Below are 16,787 nucleotides of genomic sequence, written 5' to 3'. Positions count from 1 at the left end.
GTGGAGTTAGTGGACCACGTTGGAGTTCCACTCTGTAGTATGAGGAGGAACGGCAGTCTGTGTCCCACCATCCGGCTAGCTTAACCCCTGAAATAACCACAAAGAAATTGTATTAATATAATTACCACCTGGCCCATTAGTTCTAACCTCTTATTGGCTAATTCTTATGTATTTGTTTAACCCATCTCCATTAATGTGGACTGTGGCTTACTGGCATGAGTCTAACCAGAGAGGAGAACCATGGCATCTGCCACACTTCCCTTCTTCCCAGCATTCTGTTCTGTCTACTCTGCCCACCTAAGAGCTGCTCTATTAAAAGACCAAGGCAGTTTTCTTTATTCAATCAATGAAAGCAACACATAAAAAAGAAGGACCTCCTACACTGTGGGACCAGGAGGGCTGTAGCACTCCACTAATGAGAACAATTGGTTGATTCACCTATTAGGTTCATTTGATATGCCACACATTTTTCTCACTATCGCTAAACTTACCAGCAACCTCTAAGACATAGCTTTTAGTAGTCTGTTTGCTCAAGTAAGAAAACTTAAGTACAGAGAAACAGCTTTACTCAAAATGACACAGCTCAAGAACAGGAGTGAGATTGGAGTTTAGGTTAAGCATTTGTCTTCTTAGTCATTGAACTATATTGTAAGAAAACCATGCTGAGAACATCAGATTGCCCCACTAATGTGAATTGCTCCAAGGAAAGATAAAGCCATAGGAAGATGACATGACTCAGTGAAGGCTGCTGAGATTGTCCCACCTACAAACGATCTCTCTCACTGGCATCCCCTCCCGTGAATTCTAATATCCCAGTTTCTTTTGGTTTTCTTTGGCTTTTTACTTCTTTGTAAATAACATTGGGAGGGGTAAATTGACTTAAACCGGTTCTCAACTAGAGATAGAATTTATCCTCTCCCCAGGACATGCTCCCTTAAGCCTCTTTGATGATCAGAACATGGGGGGAGAGTGGGCCTGAAAGAACCCTAGTATTCTGCTTGGTGTCCTTCCCAAAGGCCAAGAACCATATAGTCCAAAATATCACTTCTGAAAAAGTTGAGCTTCCCTCTCTTTGAGCATAAAAATAATGTGGTCAATTTTATAGACTTGCCATGTATCAAGGTCAGTCTGGAGCCTAAGTAAATTTCTGGGAAGTCCTCTACCTCCTTCCTGATCCATAGATCTGCATAGTACAGCTTAATTTTGGCCATAGCTTTAGGATTTTGGAATTGCACTGCTACTGTTTTAATTGAAACAATCTATTAATAGACCTTTGAGTACTGAAAGTATCCCTCTCACTGTTTACTATGCCCCAGGCTGTCTACCTCATGTTAGATGAATTCACATCCAAAATATGAATGCCACCCTATTTACTTGAGGTATTGTGCCAACATTTCTCAATTTCCAGCAAATTGTCTCATAAATAGGAATATGATTAAGTCTTTGAAGATTATTTTTGTTATTATTGAGGTAATTAAGATGTGGATCACCATTCTGCTTTTATCAGTACATCTGCTGTCTGGTAAATAAGGAATCACATGCAGCTCCGTGAGGAACCATGCACGCCTCTAAGAGTGAGTAAGCTGAAGACCTCCAGTCGGCATCTCCGAGTTTCAACTGAAACTTTGATGTAGCTGGAGCAAGAATACTTTTAAAAAGCTTTGAGGAATTTTATTACAGGAAGTAGTACCTATGTATAAAACTAATAGGGATTTTATCATTATTTACCACATTTTTTTGTACATAACGATGGTCGTTTTGCTTACATTTTCTCACGTGTATGTGATGCATTCTGATTGCATCACTTCCTATTACTCTTTCCCGCCACCCTGTTCCAGCTAATGCCCTTCCTCTTCCAGATTATCCTTTCTACCTTCATGTCCTCTGTATATGGCTCAATGATTTTTATTAAGGTTGTTCACAGGAATAGGAGTAATGGCTTATTTAAAGGAGCTCGGGTACCTCATCAGTGCCTGTACCTCTAAAGAAAACATCTCTCTCACACACACATTGACCACTGACCGAGTAAAAATTCACAGGAAAAAGTGCCTCCCCCTTTCCATAGCTGATGTTGACAGATTAAACCTTACATAGAGTTTGTGTTGATATCTTTTATATCTTTATAGCGCGATCTCTATTGAAGCTTAAGCTTTGTTGGTTTTAGTTCGTACATCCTTCTTTGCCTGGGTGATTTAGAAACAGAAGTCTCCAATGAGCAGCTCCTTTCCTCTTTGTTTTGCAGATAGGTTCCGTGCCTAGATTTAAGGCTGCTTCCTCTTGTGTGATTCTGACTCAAACTCATTAGGACCACAACCATTGCTGACGGCAGGTTTTGGTTATGTGGAGAACTTTGCTTTAATTGAGTCTCCATAGGTTTTGTGGCTTGTAAAACATAAAACATACAATTACCAAGGCAGCCCTTTCAGTCCAGCTGCCAGGAGCTACTACCACCAACATGGCTTTTTAGCCTCCACGGGGGATCTCAGTCCAGAAACCACTGTCCCTGGCTCAGGCCTCCAGCAGAAAGCAACTCAGCCACAGACACCATCCACTGGTACAGACCACCCAGCCACAACACTCTAGCTGCCTCTCCATTGATTTGAGATGACTCCATTTATTTATAGGCTAGTAACTACAATACAGAATGAAAGTACTAAGGAGGATGTGGTCTAGTCCAACCTACCATAAACAGAAGGGACTAAATAAAAGTTCATGTTTAAAGATAAAAGAAGCCAGGTGTTTAGTACTCACTCACCTGTAAGCCCAGAACTGGGATCAGAAATACATAAATACAAGGCCAGCCCAGTCTACACAGTGAGACCCTTTCTCAAAAAACAAAATAACAAAGCAAAACAAAACAAAAACAAATCAATTGATTAATAATCAACAAACAAAAAGATGAAGGATACTACTAGCTGATAAATACCAGGGAGCATGTAAGAAACAGAATCTGTTCTTTCCATGAGCCAATCAAGTTTGCTTAATAAGTTCCATCTCATAGACAAAGAGACCAAAGGTTACACAGCTGAGCAAGCAAAACTGGCGTGTGTGATGTGTGAACACTCATCTTTGTGATTCCATCGTCCTTTGTTAAACTTTCCACATTCTGGCTAACACACGTAGAATCTGGAACAGGTCCCGAGAAAAGCTATAGCTTCATTATCTGAAAAATAGTAAACACCGTGTCTGCAACACAATAAATTTAAATCTTCAGTTATGTTTATTAAAAATAAAAAATCCCAATCAAAAGTTTTGTTAAGTGAAATTCTTCCCATTCTCGATCCTCAGCTGGGATATTTACAAGCACCGAGTGGCTTAGCAACTTGAAATTCCCATAACATATGTCAATTCTTAGAATAGAATTCGTTTATATACCTATTCATTCTACCACTTAGCAACAATTTATGGGGCAGTTAGCCTACTTTATGCAGTATGCCGGATGCAAGTTGAATCATAAGATGAACACTGTCCCTGCTCCCAGAAGATACAGAACAACAAGCGAGTAACCAATAAAGGGAGGTAATGCCCAAGTATGACAGAATACCAAGTTCAAAGGCCCTGGGGTTGGAACAGATCTGATATACTCTGGGAACTTGTAAGGACCATGTGACTAAAGGTTATTGAAACTGAAAAGGAACACAAGAGAACAGTGTGTGTGTGTGTGTGTGTGTGCGCGCGCGCGCGCACAAGTGTAAGAAAGAGAGAGAGCGAGAGACAGAGAGCGCTCATGGAGGGTGTAAGGGAGGCCAGGGGTAAACCTTAATTAGTCCTCACACACTGGTCGATTTAGTTTTTAAGATGTGGTCTCTTTTTCCCTGGGAATTCATTAAGCAAGCTACACTGGTTGACCAACCTCTGCCAAAAGTACTGCTAGAATTACAAAGCTATGACACCTGCCCCAGCTCTTTCCACATGGGTTCTGGGAATGGAACTCAGGTCCTCACAGTTCCATGGCAAGCATTTCATCAATTAAGCTATCTCCTTAATGTCCATTTCTAATTTTTCATTAGTAGTTTTAAACTGATGGTGGTCTTTAAGACTCCCTTTGCATTGTATTGTCAAGAGTTATTTCAGAATAAGAAATAGCTACAACCAATCTAATATTCATAATTGCTATTCTAAGCAAAGTTTGAGACTTTTTAGCAAGACAAATAGGGAAATCATTTGTTCCATGACAGGCAACGGAACGATAGAAATCATTTCTCATGAGATAAACTTCACATCTTGCTTATTTACTTTGCTTTCAGAATTACCATTTCTGAAGATGGAAACCTCAGAATCATCAATGTGACTAAATCGGATGCTGGAAGTTATACCTGTATAGCCACGAACCATTTCGGAACTGCCAGCAGTACTGGGAATGTGGTCGTGAAAGGTAATGACTAACTCAAAGAACTCATATGTCTTCACTTCTAATAATAGAATCTATAGACGTGGCAGTGTTCATATTAATATGTATAGATATCACTGTAGCTAGATTAATTCATCACAGCAAACATGATATGATTAACAATTCTTTGGGAACCGTTGGTAATGAATATGACTGAAAGGCTATCTTATTTCAGCATCATCCAATACAATTTGAGAATTACAGCCATTGTGTCTATTATAGTATTGTAACAAATGTTATCTGCAGTCCTTTAATTAAATTTCTTTCAAGTCTCTATAGGTTTGAAATTCATGTCTAGGAACCCTGTGCTAACAAATTAAAAACCCATGATTCAAGTACTATTTTTAGCAAACATTGTTTAAACAATGACACAGGCAGTTTTACAAAGAGCTGCCCTGGGTATTCAGAGATATGGATATGGCTTCTCCAGGTAATAAAGGGTTTTGATCACCTCTGTGCATTGCTTAAGCCATCCCTGTCAGTTTGAAGGAAATAAAATGTCCCTCATCTTTTAGTCTGGGTGCTTTGTATTTCACAACTGAATGTCCTTTATGCTCTTAGCACAGCATAGGATGTGAAACTGTCCCAACACCAGGTTGATGGCATTGTTGGAAGTGTTGAGAATTATAAAGGATGAGATCTTAATTTACATTTCATTTGAATTTCTATCACCTTGTGTCTTACACAGTCAGTCTTAGGATTTTTTTTTCAGTTGCAGGAAACATGGTAGTGCTTTGAATAAAAATAACACTCAGCGTGATGACTTGGTGGAGGTCACCACAAATGGATGGACTTAAGCCCAGAAATCTGACTTCAAGTTCTCCCTGGATCTGCAAGAAAAATTTGAGGCCATTTTCGCCCTGCTGATGTGCAATGCATTCTGATGAGTCACTTCAGACTCTTTCTTACTGACCTATTTGTAGCTTCATTTCTGAAGTAAGACAGCCTAAGGCAAACAAAAACATTCAACAAGAATATTTACCTCAATTATAACTTAAGCATGAAGCTAAAAAAAAATCACCTAATTATCTATGTCAGGGTCATTGGAAGTTGACGATTTTCTGTCATCTTGAAAAGATTTTTTTTTTTTAATCACGAATATACTTATCTGTCCAGATGGAGAATTTGAAGTCAAAGAGAGATAGAGGCAGGTCTGTGCTTAGATGGACTCCAACTATCTTGGTTTATTAATTCTTCTCTAGGCCAGTAGAATAGGCATGCGACTGTGGATTCGCTCTGTTTTAGAGATTAAAGGTAAAAGAGCGTAGCTAATATTTAGAGCACGGAGCTCCAGCTAGAAGCCTTTGTTAATGTATGGTTATGTCAGATGCTGGACAAAATGTAGTGATTGACTAGGACCAAAATAGACAGCCCAGGCTCTCAGAGGCGGTTAGTAGTCAAGCTCAGGCTTATTAGAATGACATCCCACTTATGTAGATGGAAGTGAATTTCAGAACACTGTGTTAAATTATGATTAAAGGCCAAGATTAAAATCAAAGAGATGTGCTGCCTACGTCTCATTTCTTCCACTTACAATCTCTATGACCTTGGATGTGATTAGTAGCCTATTTGCAGGAAATAGCCATGATGGCCTCTTGGCATGGTTTCTACGGCTCCGGTGATCCACATTAAGTAATAAGCACGAGTGCCTGGAAAGAGTGGTGGTTGTTCTTGTTGTTGATATTGATGTAATTCATATTATAATAAAATGGCTAGGCACACATTCTAAATCACTGAAGACTTATTGAAGTCTCTAATCCAGTAGAACTATTACAAAGGGAAAGTGAGAAGGAGGCTATAGATACACATAGAAATCATATTTCCCTGCTACACTGGGGAGCAGGGTATTTTCTCATCAGTGTTCACAGGCTGAGGTACCACCAGAAAGATGGAGAAACTATTCCCAACCATCTCTGCAGTTCTCTGCTGCCGTCCTGTATGAAGCCACAGAGTAAAACTTCCAGATATGCCATTATAAAGCCTATCATGGCCACCTCATATTTTATATAAATATAAATATTGCTGAGATGATAGCTTTTACTTATCTTTGCAAATTAAATCATTTATTTATTGCCATCTAAAAAGATGGGAACAGTAATTCCTCAACTATATAGTACATGAGTACATGTACTTCCATGAGTTCCAGGGAGTTTAGAATTCAATATTTTTAGTTGCAGTAATCATTTATGTGTTACAGTGTGTATTGGGAAAACAGTCATTTTCTGTCAATAGCAATGAATTTAAAAAAATGCATTTAATTAAGTCAGCATACTTAAGAGAATTAAATATTCATTATTATAAGAGGCTCTCCCGATGTGGTGAATATGGTATGTGTATGACTGAAGATGGGAACTATACCTTCAGAGTCAATTTTTGAGTGAAGTTTAGTGGATTTAAGACATATGATAGGGTTAGGATAACATAAGGACCTACGTTCAGTCCCCAGAGTACAAATTTTAAGAGCAAGACCTGGTGACATACACTTGTAATTCCCAAGCAGGGGTGACCCTAGGGCTTCCCAACTGTTCATCCTACTTGGTATGACACTGTCTCAAGGAAACAGGGTGGACAGCCCCCAGAGAACAGCACTGGATGTCTGTGTGTGACCTTCACATGCATATCATATACAATATACATGTAATATACCTCCACAGACATGTACATCCCACACATAAGTATACCCGTGCATACAACAACATGTGCACAAGCACGGACAAAAAAACAGCTCCAAATTTCTACATGCTTATAATACCAGCACTTGGGAGGCTGAGGCTAGATGATCAGTGTTTCAAGGCTAGCCTCGGCTATATAAAGAGTTTGAGGCTAGCCTGAACTACAAGAGTTACTGTCTCAGGAAACACAACAACAACAAAAAAAATAAAATAAAATTTTCAGAACCACAAGAAAAATAGGAAGGCCTGGGAGAGGAGGAACATGGGAACTATAAGGCAAAGGAGGCAGACATGCTCATGTGTGAACAGTAAGGCCAGGGTGTCTCAGCCAAGAAGCCCCATGCCCAGTCGGAGTTCAGGTGCTTCAGTGGTCTCTCTGGGTTTGGTCACTGGCACTTACGTATAATCGACTTCTCCACCAACTCCCTCTGATTCTTGTGTTGTTGGGATATGGGATGGGGTTATGAACTTCCTTTGGTTAGTAAGGTCCCAGACAATAAAAATTTTGTTACTTTAAGTAAGATCCAAGGTGATTAGGAAGCTTTCATGTTCTCAGTGGTTGAGTCTGATTTCCATTGGTGTTAAGGGGAAGTTCCCATGCGTAGTGTGGACTCTGGGCTGCCAAGTCTCTACCAAGGAAGTTCATATAAACTGAGAAATCAGTTCAATAAAGTACAATAAAAGCAGAGGAAAAAATCATTCTAAACTGTGCCAAGTACTCAATCCCACAGCAAATACTCAAGCCCACACCTTTAGTACAAACTGTAACCACTTAGCCTGGAATATGACATCCTTCTGCATTTTAATTCACTTTCCAGATCTACAAAGAGACTGATTTATCAGAGAAGTTGCTCTCTAACCTTAAAGTGTGCTTCTGTTCACTTTGATCTCTTCATATGTCTGGGATTAGAACTCTGGGAAGGTCAGACACCAGAACACATTTTCCCCCAGCCTTTTTACAATAATTGTGTCATTAACTAGTCTTTGAAAATTCAATTCTCTTACTTACTAAGTCTGGCCCAGTTATTTGGAGAGAGGCTGAATGTAGATATTTTCAGACATGAGGTCAGTAAGTAGGGGAGGAGAAGGGGACACATCCTCTACATGAGATAGGAGGCTTAAAATAAGTCCCTGGCAAGTATCCATCTAAGGGATAATGATTCTGATTATGCACAAGCAGGCTTCCAGACTGTGGGATTCTGACAGGCACCCAGGAGACTTTTTATTATTCTCCTACCATCTGAATTTGCAAGTTTTACTGATTTTATTTTTGATGCTAGTTGTGGTATATTTGAAATTTGTTGGTTATTTAACCCTAAGCAAAAACACTTCTCAAATCAGACTCCCCAGAGAATATCCTACTTACCTTTAAACAAAGATATGCATTTATGTCAATGTTATTAAGATCTACAAGAAGGGTCAGCTACCTTTACAAGCAGGACTGGACTCACTAATTCATTTTTAACTTCATGCCAGACATAACTGTGTGCTGTTTTGCATGACAGGTATATTTTTTTTTCTTTGTAACAGCCCTAGCTCTCATGAACCAGCTCTGAAGACCTTTTTTAAGCTTTGTATTCATTTCATATACCAACCCAACCACAGTTCCCCTCCTTTTCCTTCTCCTACATCCTCCCATCTCCCTTTCAATCCCCCTCCATCCACTCCTCCTTAAGGGTAAAGCCTCCCATGGGGAGTCAACAAAACCTGGCACATTAAATTGAGTCAGAATCAAGTCCCTCCCCTCTGCATCAAGGTTGAGCAAGTCATCCCACCATAGGGAATGGGCTCCCGAAAGCCAGCTCATGCACAGTAGGAACAGATCCTTTTCCCACTTCCAGAGGGCCCTCAAACAGACAAAGCTACACAACTGTTGCCCACATGTAAAAAACCTAATTTGGTCCCATGGTCCCATGCAGGTTTCCCAGCTGTCAATCTAAATTCCTGAGTTCCCACGAGCTCGGGTCATCTGTCTCTGTGGGTTTTCCCATCATTATCTTGACCCCTCACCCCTTGCCCATATGATCCCTCCTGCATCTCTTCAACTGGACTCCTGGATCTCGGCCTGATGCTTGGTTGTGGATCTCTGCATCTGCCTCCATCAGTTACTGGATGAAGGGTCTATGATGACAGTTAGGGTAGTTACTAATATGATGACAGGAGCAGACCAGTTCAGTCACCCTCTCCACTATTGCTAGGAGTTTTAGCTGGGGTCATCCTTGTGGATTTCCCTAGCACCAAGTTTCTCCCTAACCCTATACTGGCTTCCTATATCAAGACATCTCATTCATTGCTCTCCCACTCCATCTCTCCTGCAACTCAACCATCCTATTCCTTCATGTTCTCATCCCCCATTCCCTTCCTTCTACCACCCCATCCCCAGTTTACCAAGGAGATCTCATTGATTGCATGGCAGGCATCTTAGCTATACAGGTTTTATATGACAAGTATTTTTGTCACAGGCACAAGGCAGAGCACCTATGAGTGTTTGTCTTGGCTGTGGATGGACAAGATAACCATGGTAATAACAGCTGTATCTTTTATTGATCACCTCTAGGGCTCAGCAAGAAATGCAGGCTCTTAAACCATGGATGTGATGTGATTAGCATGCTTATCTTACCCAACTATCTCCAAAGTGACCTTGTTTAGCTGTGGTTACTGGTTTCAGTCTATGCTTTGACAGGTATCCTCCTACAAATGAAGGACATTGTCTATGTCCCCTAGCAGCAAAAATTGGGTAGAGTGCTTCTTGAGAACATGGGTCTCCTGGGCCTTGTTCCTAACCTTCTACATCTATACTGTAGGAATAAGACCTGAAAAAAAAGAAAAAGAACAAAAGAACCTTCACATTAAATGACCACTCCATCTGATCTTTATGCTCACATCAGTTAGAGAATATATAAATTTGCATACCATGATTAGTGGTGTTTTAGTATACCCCAAAACTAAAAATAGTAGTCATATATTTAAGTAGTTGGAGAAATAAAGAAAATATTTTTGAGTGTAGAAGTGTTATGAAAATTATATTTCAATTTCCATAAATAAAGTTTAGTCTGACGTCAAGTAGGCCATTTATTTACGTAGCTCTACTTTTAAACAGTAGCAAGAACGTAGAGTTGCTAAAACACAAACTTTGCTTCTTGGCCTACAAGACCTTAAATATGTATTAATCAACTTTTTGGATGTCTGTGAATGCTTTCTTTGGATAATTTTTCCTTGACCAACCCTTCAAAGCTTGGAGTGAGACATCCTATAACCAAGCCATATACTGTTCTGCTTGCATCTCATGCTAACCTTAAATGCTGGAAATTCCCATTAGATGAACAACTGCCATTGGTAGAGACATTTCCTTTCCAGGACATTAGTCTCACTCCAGAGTCAGGAGAGTGAACCTCATAATTTGGATATATGTTGAAAATACGGAGAGGCAATAGGTAATTAACTGTCACAGGATAAAAACTTTGACCAGTCACCAAACAATATATTCAGTTTAATTCTATAGGATTTGTAGAACTTCATATAGTGACAAGAAGAAATAGTTGGCTAGGAAGACCCTAAAATGTGCAGGACACTCACTGGGGTTCTTTAACACACACCTCCCACTGTGAACAGGCTCATCCAGCTGAACTTCTGCCTTGTTCCTACCCCAGGCTGTTCCTTTACTAATATATTGAGATACTAACTTTTGAGATAGGTCAACACAAAAGTTTAACATAATTTCACCTCAGTGCTGAGTTCTTTCTGTTCTAATTCATTGCACAGACTCAGTTCACAATAATACCAAAATTACCTTTTGTTTCATGGAGCTATAATAGAAGTGAAGTTATCTGTAGGCCTTCGCTCAGACACAGCATACTTTCAAGGAAAGTTAATTTTCCATTTGTTTCCAATCCTGCATGCTGAAGATGCTCCAACAATCGAGTGAACATTCAATTGATTGTTTCCTTGTGAGACAAAGTGATCATTGTTCATCTCATCGAAACTTCAGTCCTGTTTAGAAATAGCAGCTTCCTTAAGCACATTGATCTGTGTGTGAGTACATGTGTAGTGATTCCAACACATATGTACATGAATAGTATAGGTTTATATATAATCATATAAATATACACACACATTGAAGAAAGAAAATAAAATTTCTTCCCAGCACCATATGTTGTGAACAATATCTCCAGTGTGGGCTGTATAAAATTGGTCTTCTGTATTAATTCAATTGGGCATTGAGAAATATCAACTGTATCCTGTATAGAGATATGTGTGGCAAATATAGTATTTTCAGTTGGAACCATTTTGGAAGGAAATGTATCTGATGCAATCTACATCTTATATGTAAAATTATTCAAGGTTTTGTCCAGATCTGACTGGGGATCAATCAGAAATCAGTAACCAACAATGACGTTTGGCTGCTAATACACAACAAAAGCTTTTAACATTAGACCCTTATAATAGAATACATTTTGACCTAATTAGATGTCTTCCACTGGAACCAATTATTTCCAGGCGATAATTAAGGCCCTTCCTAATAGGATTAGCACAATTTATGACCCAAGGCACCTAAAGTAGGAAGGAAAAGTTTGTTGGTTAGAAGTGCTAAATACTAATTATGATAGATCCTTCCATAGGACAGTAGCCAGACTATATCAGTATTTACTAGTATTCTACTAGTATATAAAATAGTTTGTTTGGTTTTTTTTTCTAAAAATGTGTAGGCAGTTGTACCTCATGTTCTGGCCATGTTCAGAGTAACTTGATATATTTGGAAATCTAATGGCATTGGACATAATGATTTTCTCTGACATTCGTGGAGACCTTGACAACAGCAACATAGATTTCACAAACTATGTGACTTCCACAGTAACAGCTGTAGACATAGTGGTTGCTTCTTTTAACCAAATTTCTCATGAAAGAGACTCTGTAGCACTGATATTTAAGTTTATGAAGGTTGCACTCCATGAGAACCTTCCCCAAGTGCATACTTCTGTATCCTTGTCCTATGAGGGAAACAACATTCCTTGATTTGTATTTCTTTATACCCACTCTGTTCTCTCTTTGACCCATTAGCATCTGAGCCAAAGCTAAGCATCACCATCACATCCGTGTTTTGGTGTAATGGACAATTGTGGGCCAGTTAGTTTGTAAGGAAGCATCACCTTCGCCACTCATAATCATGAAAATACATTTAAACATTCAACTTATTTCATATAAGATAAGTAAAAGATAACAATAGCTTTGTTGATGAGCATTAAAGGAAAATGGTACTCAAACACCTGGAATGCTATTTCTCTTCGACCAGGTAGACACGTGAATAATGAAGTTAACAAAACATAATCACTATGAAGCAGAAATTGCATTTCTGAGAACTTACCATGGAGAAAGTCACAGATAGATGCTCTAGAAACTCAAAGAGAAAAAGAGTAACACGATCCAGGTAAAGACTAACAGTGTGAGGTATTATTTAACTCATGCATTATGGCTAAATACCAAGTTAATAGAAAATTATGCTATGTAATTTTTAAACAAAAAAAATATATGCAACATAAATATAAACGATTGGAAAAGGCACCTCGAATGTTCTTATGTGGATATTTTTAGCAGTGTTACTCAAAAACTTTTTGTATAAAATTTTAAATACATAGTCTTAAAGGAAAAGGGTAAAGGTATATGAAGTTGCATTTCCGACGGCTAATTCCAGAAGTGAGTATGGGTAAATTGCTGCCATAGTTCTGAAACATCACACATTTGAATGCTCACATCTGAACTTCGTACCACAGCTGACATCATCTAGACCACAGCTCTGCATCTTCTATTTCTCAACTTTGTATCATAGACCAATGGAGCTTTTATACTAATAGTCCTTAACCTGCTCCATGCAATTGCTTTCTTTTGTGGTTATTAAAAAAAGTGGGAAAAAATAATGGATTGTTTTTCTTTAATGAACATTTACCAGTTAGAATTAGACAAACAAACAAACAAACGCACCACAATATGACTCTCGAGCTTCATTAAATGGGAAACACATAATTAATTTCCTTTCCAGCCATTCAAAGACACTTGTGTTGTACTGATTTCGTTTAATTGAACTTATTACCACAAGCAGATAATAAGAAATATATTGAAGATATCCATCTGGCTTGCATCGGAAAACTCACATTTCATTCTTCATGGCTGTCATAGGCCATACTAATTGCCTCATTTCAGTTGGTTTACAATCAGTATGATTTAGCTATTAATGCCATAAAATTCTTACTAGAGAGGAAGTTGATATTAAAAGCATAGATCTCTGACCTACCTCTGCCACCACTTCTGCACACATCCTCGGCATTATTAAAGTTATATATTTTTAAGCACATAAATAAAAGTCCATCTCTTTCTCGCTTGCATCTTTTTAGGTTACATCAGTCATCTTTCTACAGAGCTGTTCCTCTATCCAAGGACAGACGTGGTTTATGTTGGGCTTTTCAGTTCATTAAATGTTTACTTCCTTCCTTAGCGGAAATGAATTTTAAATGGCTAATTGTTTAATAAATAAAAACAAGAGCAAAATTAGCCACCCTAACTCCGGCTCCTTCTCTGAACTTCATGTGGTTTCTTGCTTTGTCAGACAGGCAGTTTTTGTGGGCACATGATATCTCCAAAGCAGAGGGCATGTAGAGTATGTATGCTTGTGTTAAATGACCCCACGCCTTTTGTTAGAGAAGTGGCCCCATGGATAGAGGGTTATAACACCTGCTCCCAACTCTGAAAGAGAAAGTCTGGTCTTTTACAAACCCTGAACCAGAAAGGAAATGTGTCTGAATACTTCACAAGTAACTCCAACTATCCTTTCTTGGCATTTGTTTTCTGCTCCAGCGGCAAGAAGGGTATGATTCTCCCAAAGGAGCAGCCTCACCGAACGGTGATTGAATTTCTCTGGCTGTCATAGGCAATCAGATCTTAGAAAAACATCCCAAAGACTCCAGGCCTTGAGGTTAAATACAGAATCTGACCAAGATGAAAGCAAGTTAATTAACATTTCCATCATCTCTGTGTGATTTACTTTAGCAGAGGCCATTTCTAAAAGGTTAAAATGGTTTTCTCTGTTATGCATCCATTTGAGGAGCTGAAAGAAGGTTCTGGGTTCATGGTGTAAGAGAGGAAATGTGGGCAGAACACTGAGCGCAGCCGTGACTTTTCACATGGCCTTCTCGCAGGTCTGTGATCAGTGCGCACAAGTGCAAGGTATGTTATTAAGTGAAGATTAGCAATGTCTGCTTTGAAGATTTTCCAAACTGGAGAACATGTCAGCTGTCATATTACTAACATTCCCTCTTTGGAAGTTTGAAGGAGCAGGAAAATAGACTCTTGGAGTCTACTTTACCATTTAAGATGCACAGAGACTAATCAACAGCACCTTCTCCTCCATCTAGTTGCTCTTAAACTTTCTCCTATCATTCCTAATACAATGTTTGTCTGTCTCCATTGGCTTTGTATACAGTATAGGAAGAACATTTGATCACTGTGCTGTTTGCCTCTGCTTTCCTTAATGCATAAGACAAAGAATATTTAAGAATAATGGCCACTGTTGTTGCTGAAGAGACTCTTTAATGCAGTGCCAATATGCAAGAATAATCAGGTACACAGTACCTAGTCATCTCCTTCACAGTGAGCCACAATCCTGAGCATTAGAACAGTATTAGAGCTTTTATAGAAATATACCACTACCGACTGTTCCCCATGCTCACATAGACAGACGATCCATTTGTTGTAGGGCGGAGGCCGCTTGTTAATTCCTGGCAGCTTAGCTCCAAAATAACCACACAGATACTGTATTAATTAAATCACTGTTTGGCGCATTAGCTCTAGCTTCTTATTGGCTAACTCTTACACCTGAATTTAACCCATTTCTAGTAATCTGTGTATCACCACGTGACTGGGGCATAACGGGTAAAGTTCTGTCCAACTCCAGCGGGGCTACATGGCTTCTCTCTGACTCCATCCTTCTTCCTCCCAGCATTCAGTTTAGTTTTTCCCACCTACCTAAGTTCTTCCCTGCAATAGGTGCCAAACAGTTTATTTATTCATTAATGGCAATCACAGCATACAGAGGGAAATCCCACATGAGATCCAGGAAGTTTTCTTTTTAACTAGGTTCCCAAAGAATGTCCTTGAGCAAAAGCTTCAAGGTTGGGAGCTAATGACAAAAGGGTAGATGATAGGCAGAGAAAGGTAGATTCAAAATTTCCTTATTGCTGTGACAGCATACCAGACAATAGCAATGTAAGGAAGGATAGCTTACAGTTTGATGGTATAATCCATCATAGAGGAAAGCCATGGTAGTCGGAGCTCAAGATGGCAGGGTCACACTGTATCCACAGGAAGCAGAGACAGATGAATGTGTCTGGTCAGCTTGCTTTCTCCTTTTTATTTAGTCTGGGGCTCCGTGCATTGATTTTTTTTCCCACATGTAAAACGTATCTTCCCTCCCCAGTTAAACCAGTCTAGCCCCTTTCACACATGCCCAGAGCTTTGTCTACAAGGTGATTCTAGAGTTGGTGAAGTTGGCAAAACATATTAACCATTGCAGCATACAAGGGACAGAAATAAGGAGAATGAGCAACTAACAAAGGGAGTAAAAGTGGAAAACTAATCAAAAATTAACAGATCAATAAAATCCATAATGTCAAGAAGAGTAAAAGTAAGGACTCGACATGGCTCAGAAATTGAGAGAATTTGATCTTTAATCATGACTACTGGTGGGTTTTTTTTTTTGGATCCAAGTACCAATACAACAAACTCTCCAACACACCTGTAACCTTAACTCCTAGCTGGAGAGCAGACAGGAAGATTGCTGGGGCTCACTAGCTTCCAGAGAAAAGGATAGCAGAGAAAACATGAGCCCTAGGTTCATGGAGAGATCCTGACACAAAAGAGTAGATAGAGAACACTAGCCATCCTCTTCTGACCTTCATGCATGTGCGCAGGCATGTACACAATAATATACATGTTCAAAAACTCACATACAGAAATAAATATCTGTTGTATGAAGTAGAGTCTGGAGAGATGGCTCAGCACTTGAAAGAATTTGCTTCTTTGGCAGAGAGTCTAAGTTTGATTTTTCAGCACCCAGGTTAAGTAGATCCCAAAAGCCTATGGCTCAAACTCCAGGGAATTTGATACCTTCTTCTGAACTCCACAGGCACCTGAATTCATGTACACAAACCTCACACACATGTACACAAATGTTTATAATAATAAAAATAAGTCTTAGTAAATATGAAGAACTAAAAAACAAAAGTAATGCCAAACAGAGGAACTTCGTGTACTAACCTAAAGGCAAGGCACCTCCTGAATCTACACATGGGACATGGAAAACAGACTGAAGCTGGGCGGAGGCTACAAGTGAAATTGAGTTAGCATAAAGGCACACTCTGCTAAAAAGAACAAAAATGCCACAATTGTGTCTAATGCCTTATATGCTAATCTTAAAAATGTTTTAGAGCTTCAAGGAAAATACAGTGCAAAACTGAGATGAGCTCACATCCATAGGTGAAGGCACTGGTTATACTCCGGGAGCTAAAAACAGCAGAGGCATTAGTGCTTTTAATTTCTTGTTAATCAAAATAAAACAGACTCTATGATCTGGGGCTAACTGATCTTGACAAAACTTCAGGAGAAATTTTATATTTTTGAGGAAAATTTTGAAAGTGATTAATAGAAATATACAATTTTAAATTATGTATTAGTTATAC

The 16,787-nt window shown here is 39.0% G+C and overlaps 1 protein-coding gene across 6 annotated transcripts in view; it reads left to right on the top strand.

Annotated features, from left to right (window-relative positions):
- Window positions 1–16,787, top strand: part of LOC148122650 (contactin-4) — a 181,878-nt gene that overhangs the window by 95,646 nt on the left and 69,445 nt on the right. For all 6 annotated transcript variants that reach the window (XM_087904458.1, XM_087904456.1, XM_087904457.1 and 3 more), the window contains exon 4: window positions 4,248–4,375. In XM_087904458.1, the coding sequence (XP_087760584.1) occupies window positions 4,248–4,375 (128 nt within the window). The remainder of the gene's footprint in view (window positions 1–4,247; window positions 4,376–16,787) is intronic.

This window comes from Myodes glareolus, chromosome 3 (genome assembly GCF_982192425.1).
Source record: "Myodes glareolus chromosome 3, mMyoGla1.1, whole genome shotgun sequence".
Classification (NCBI taxonomy): Eukaryota; Metazoa; Chordata; class Mammalia; order Rodentia; family Cricetidae; genus Myodes; species Myodes glareolus.
The sequence above is the reverse complement of the archived record's forward strand: the minus strand, read 5'-3'. Positions and strand labels throughout refer to the sequence as shown.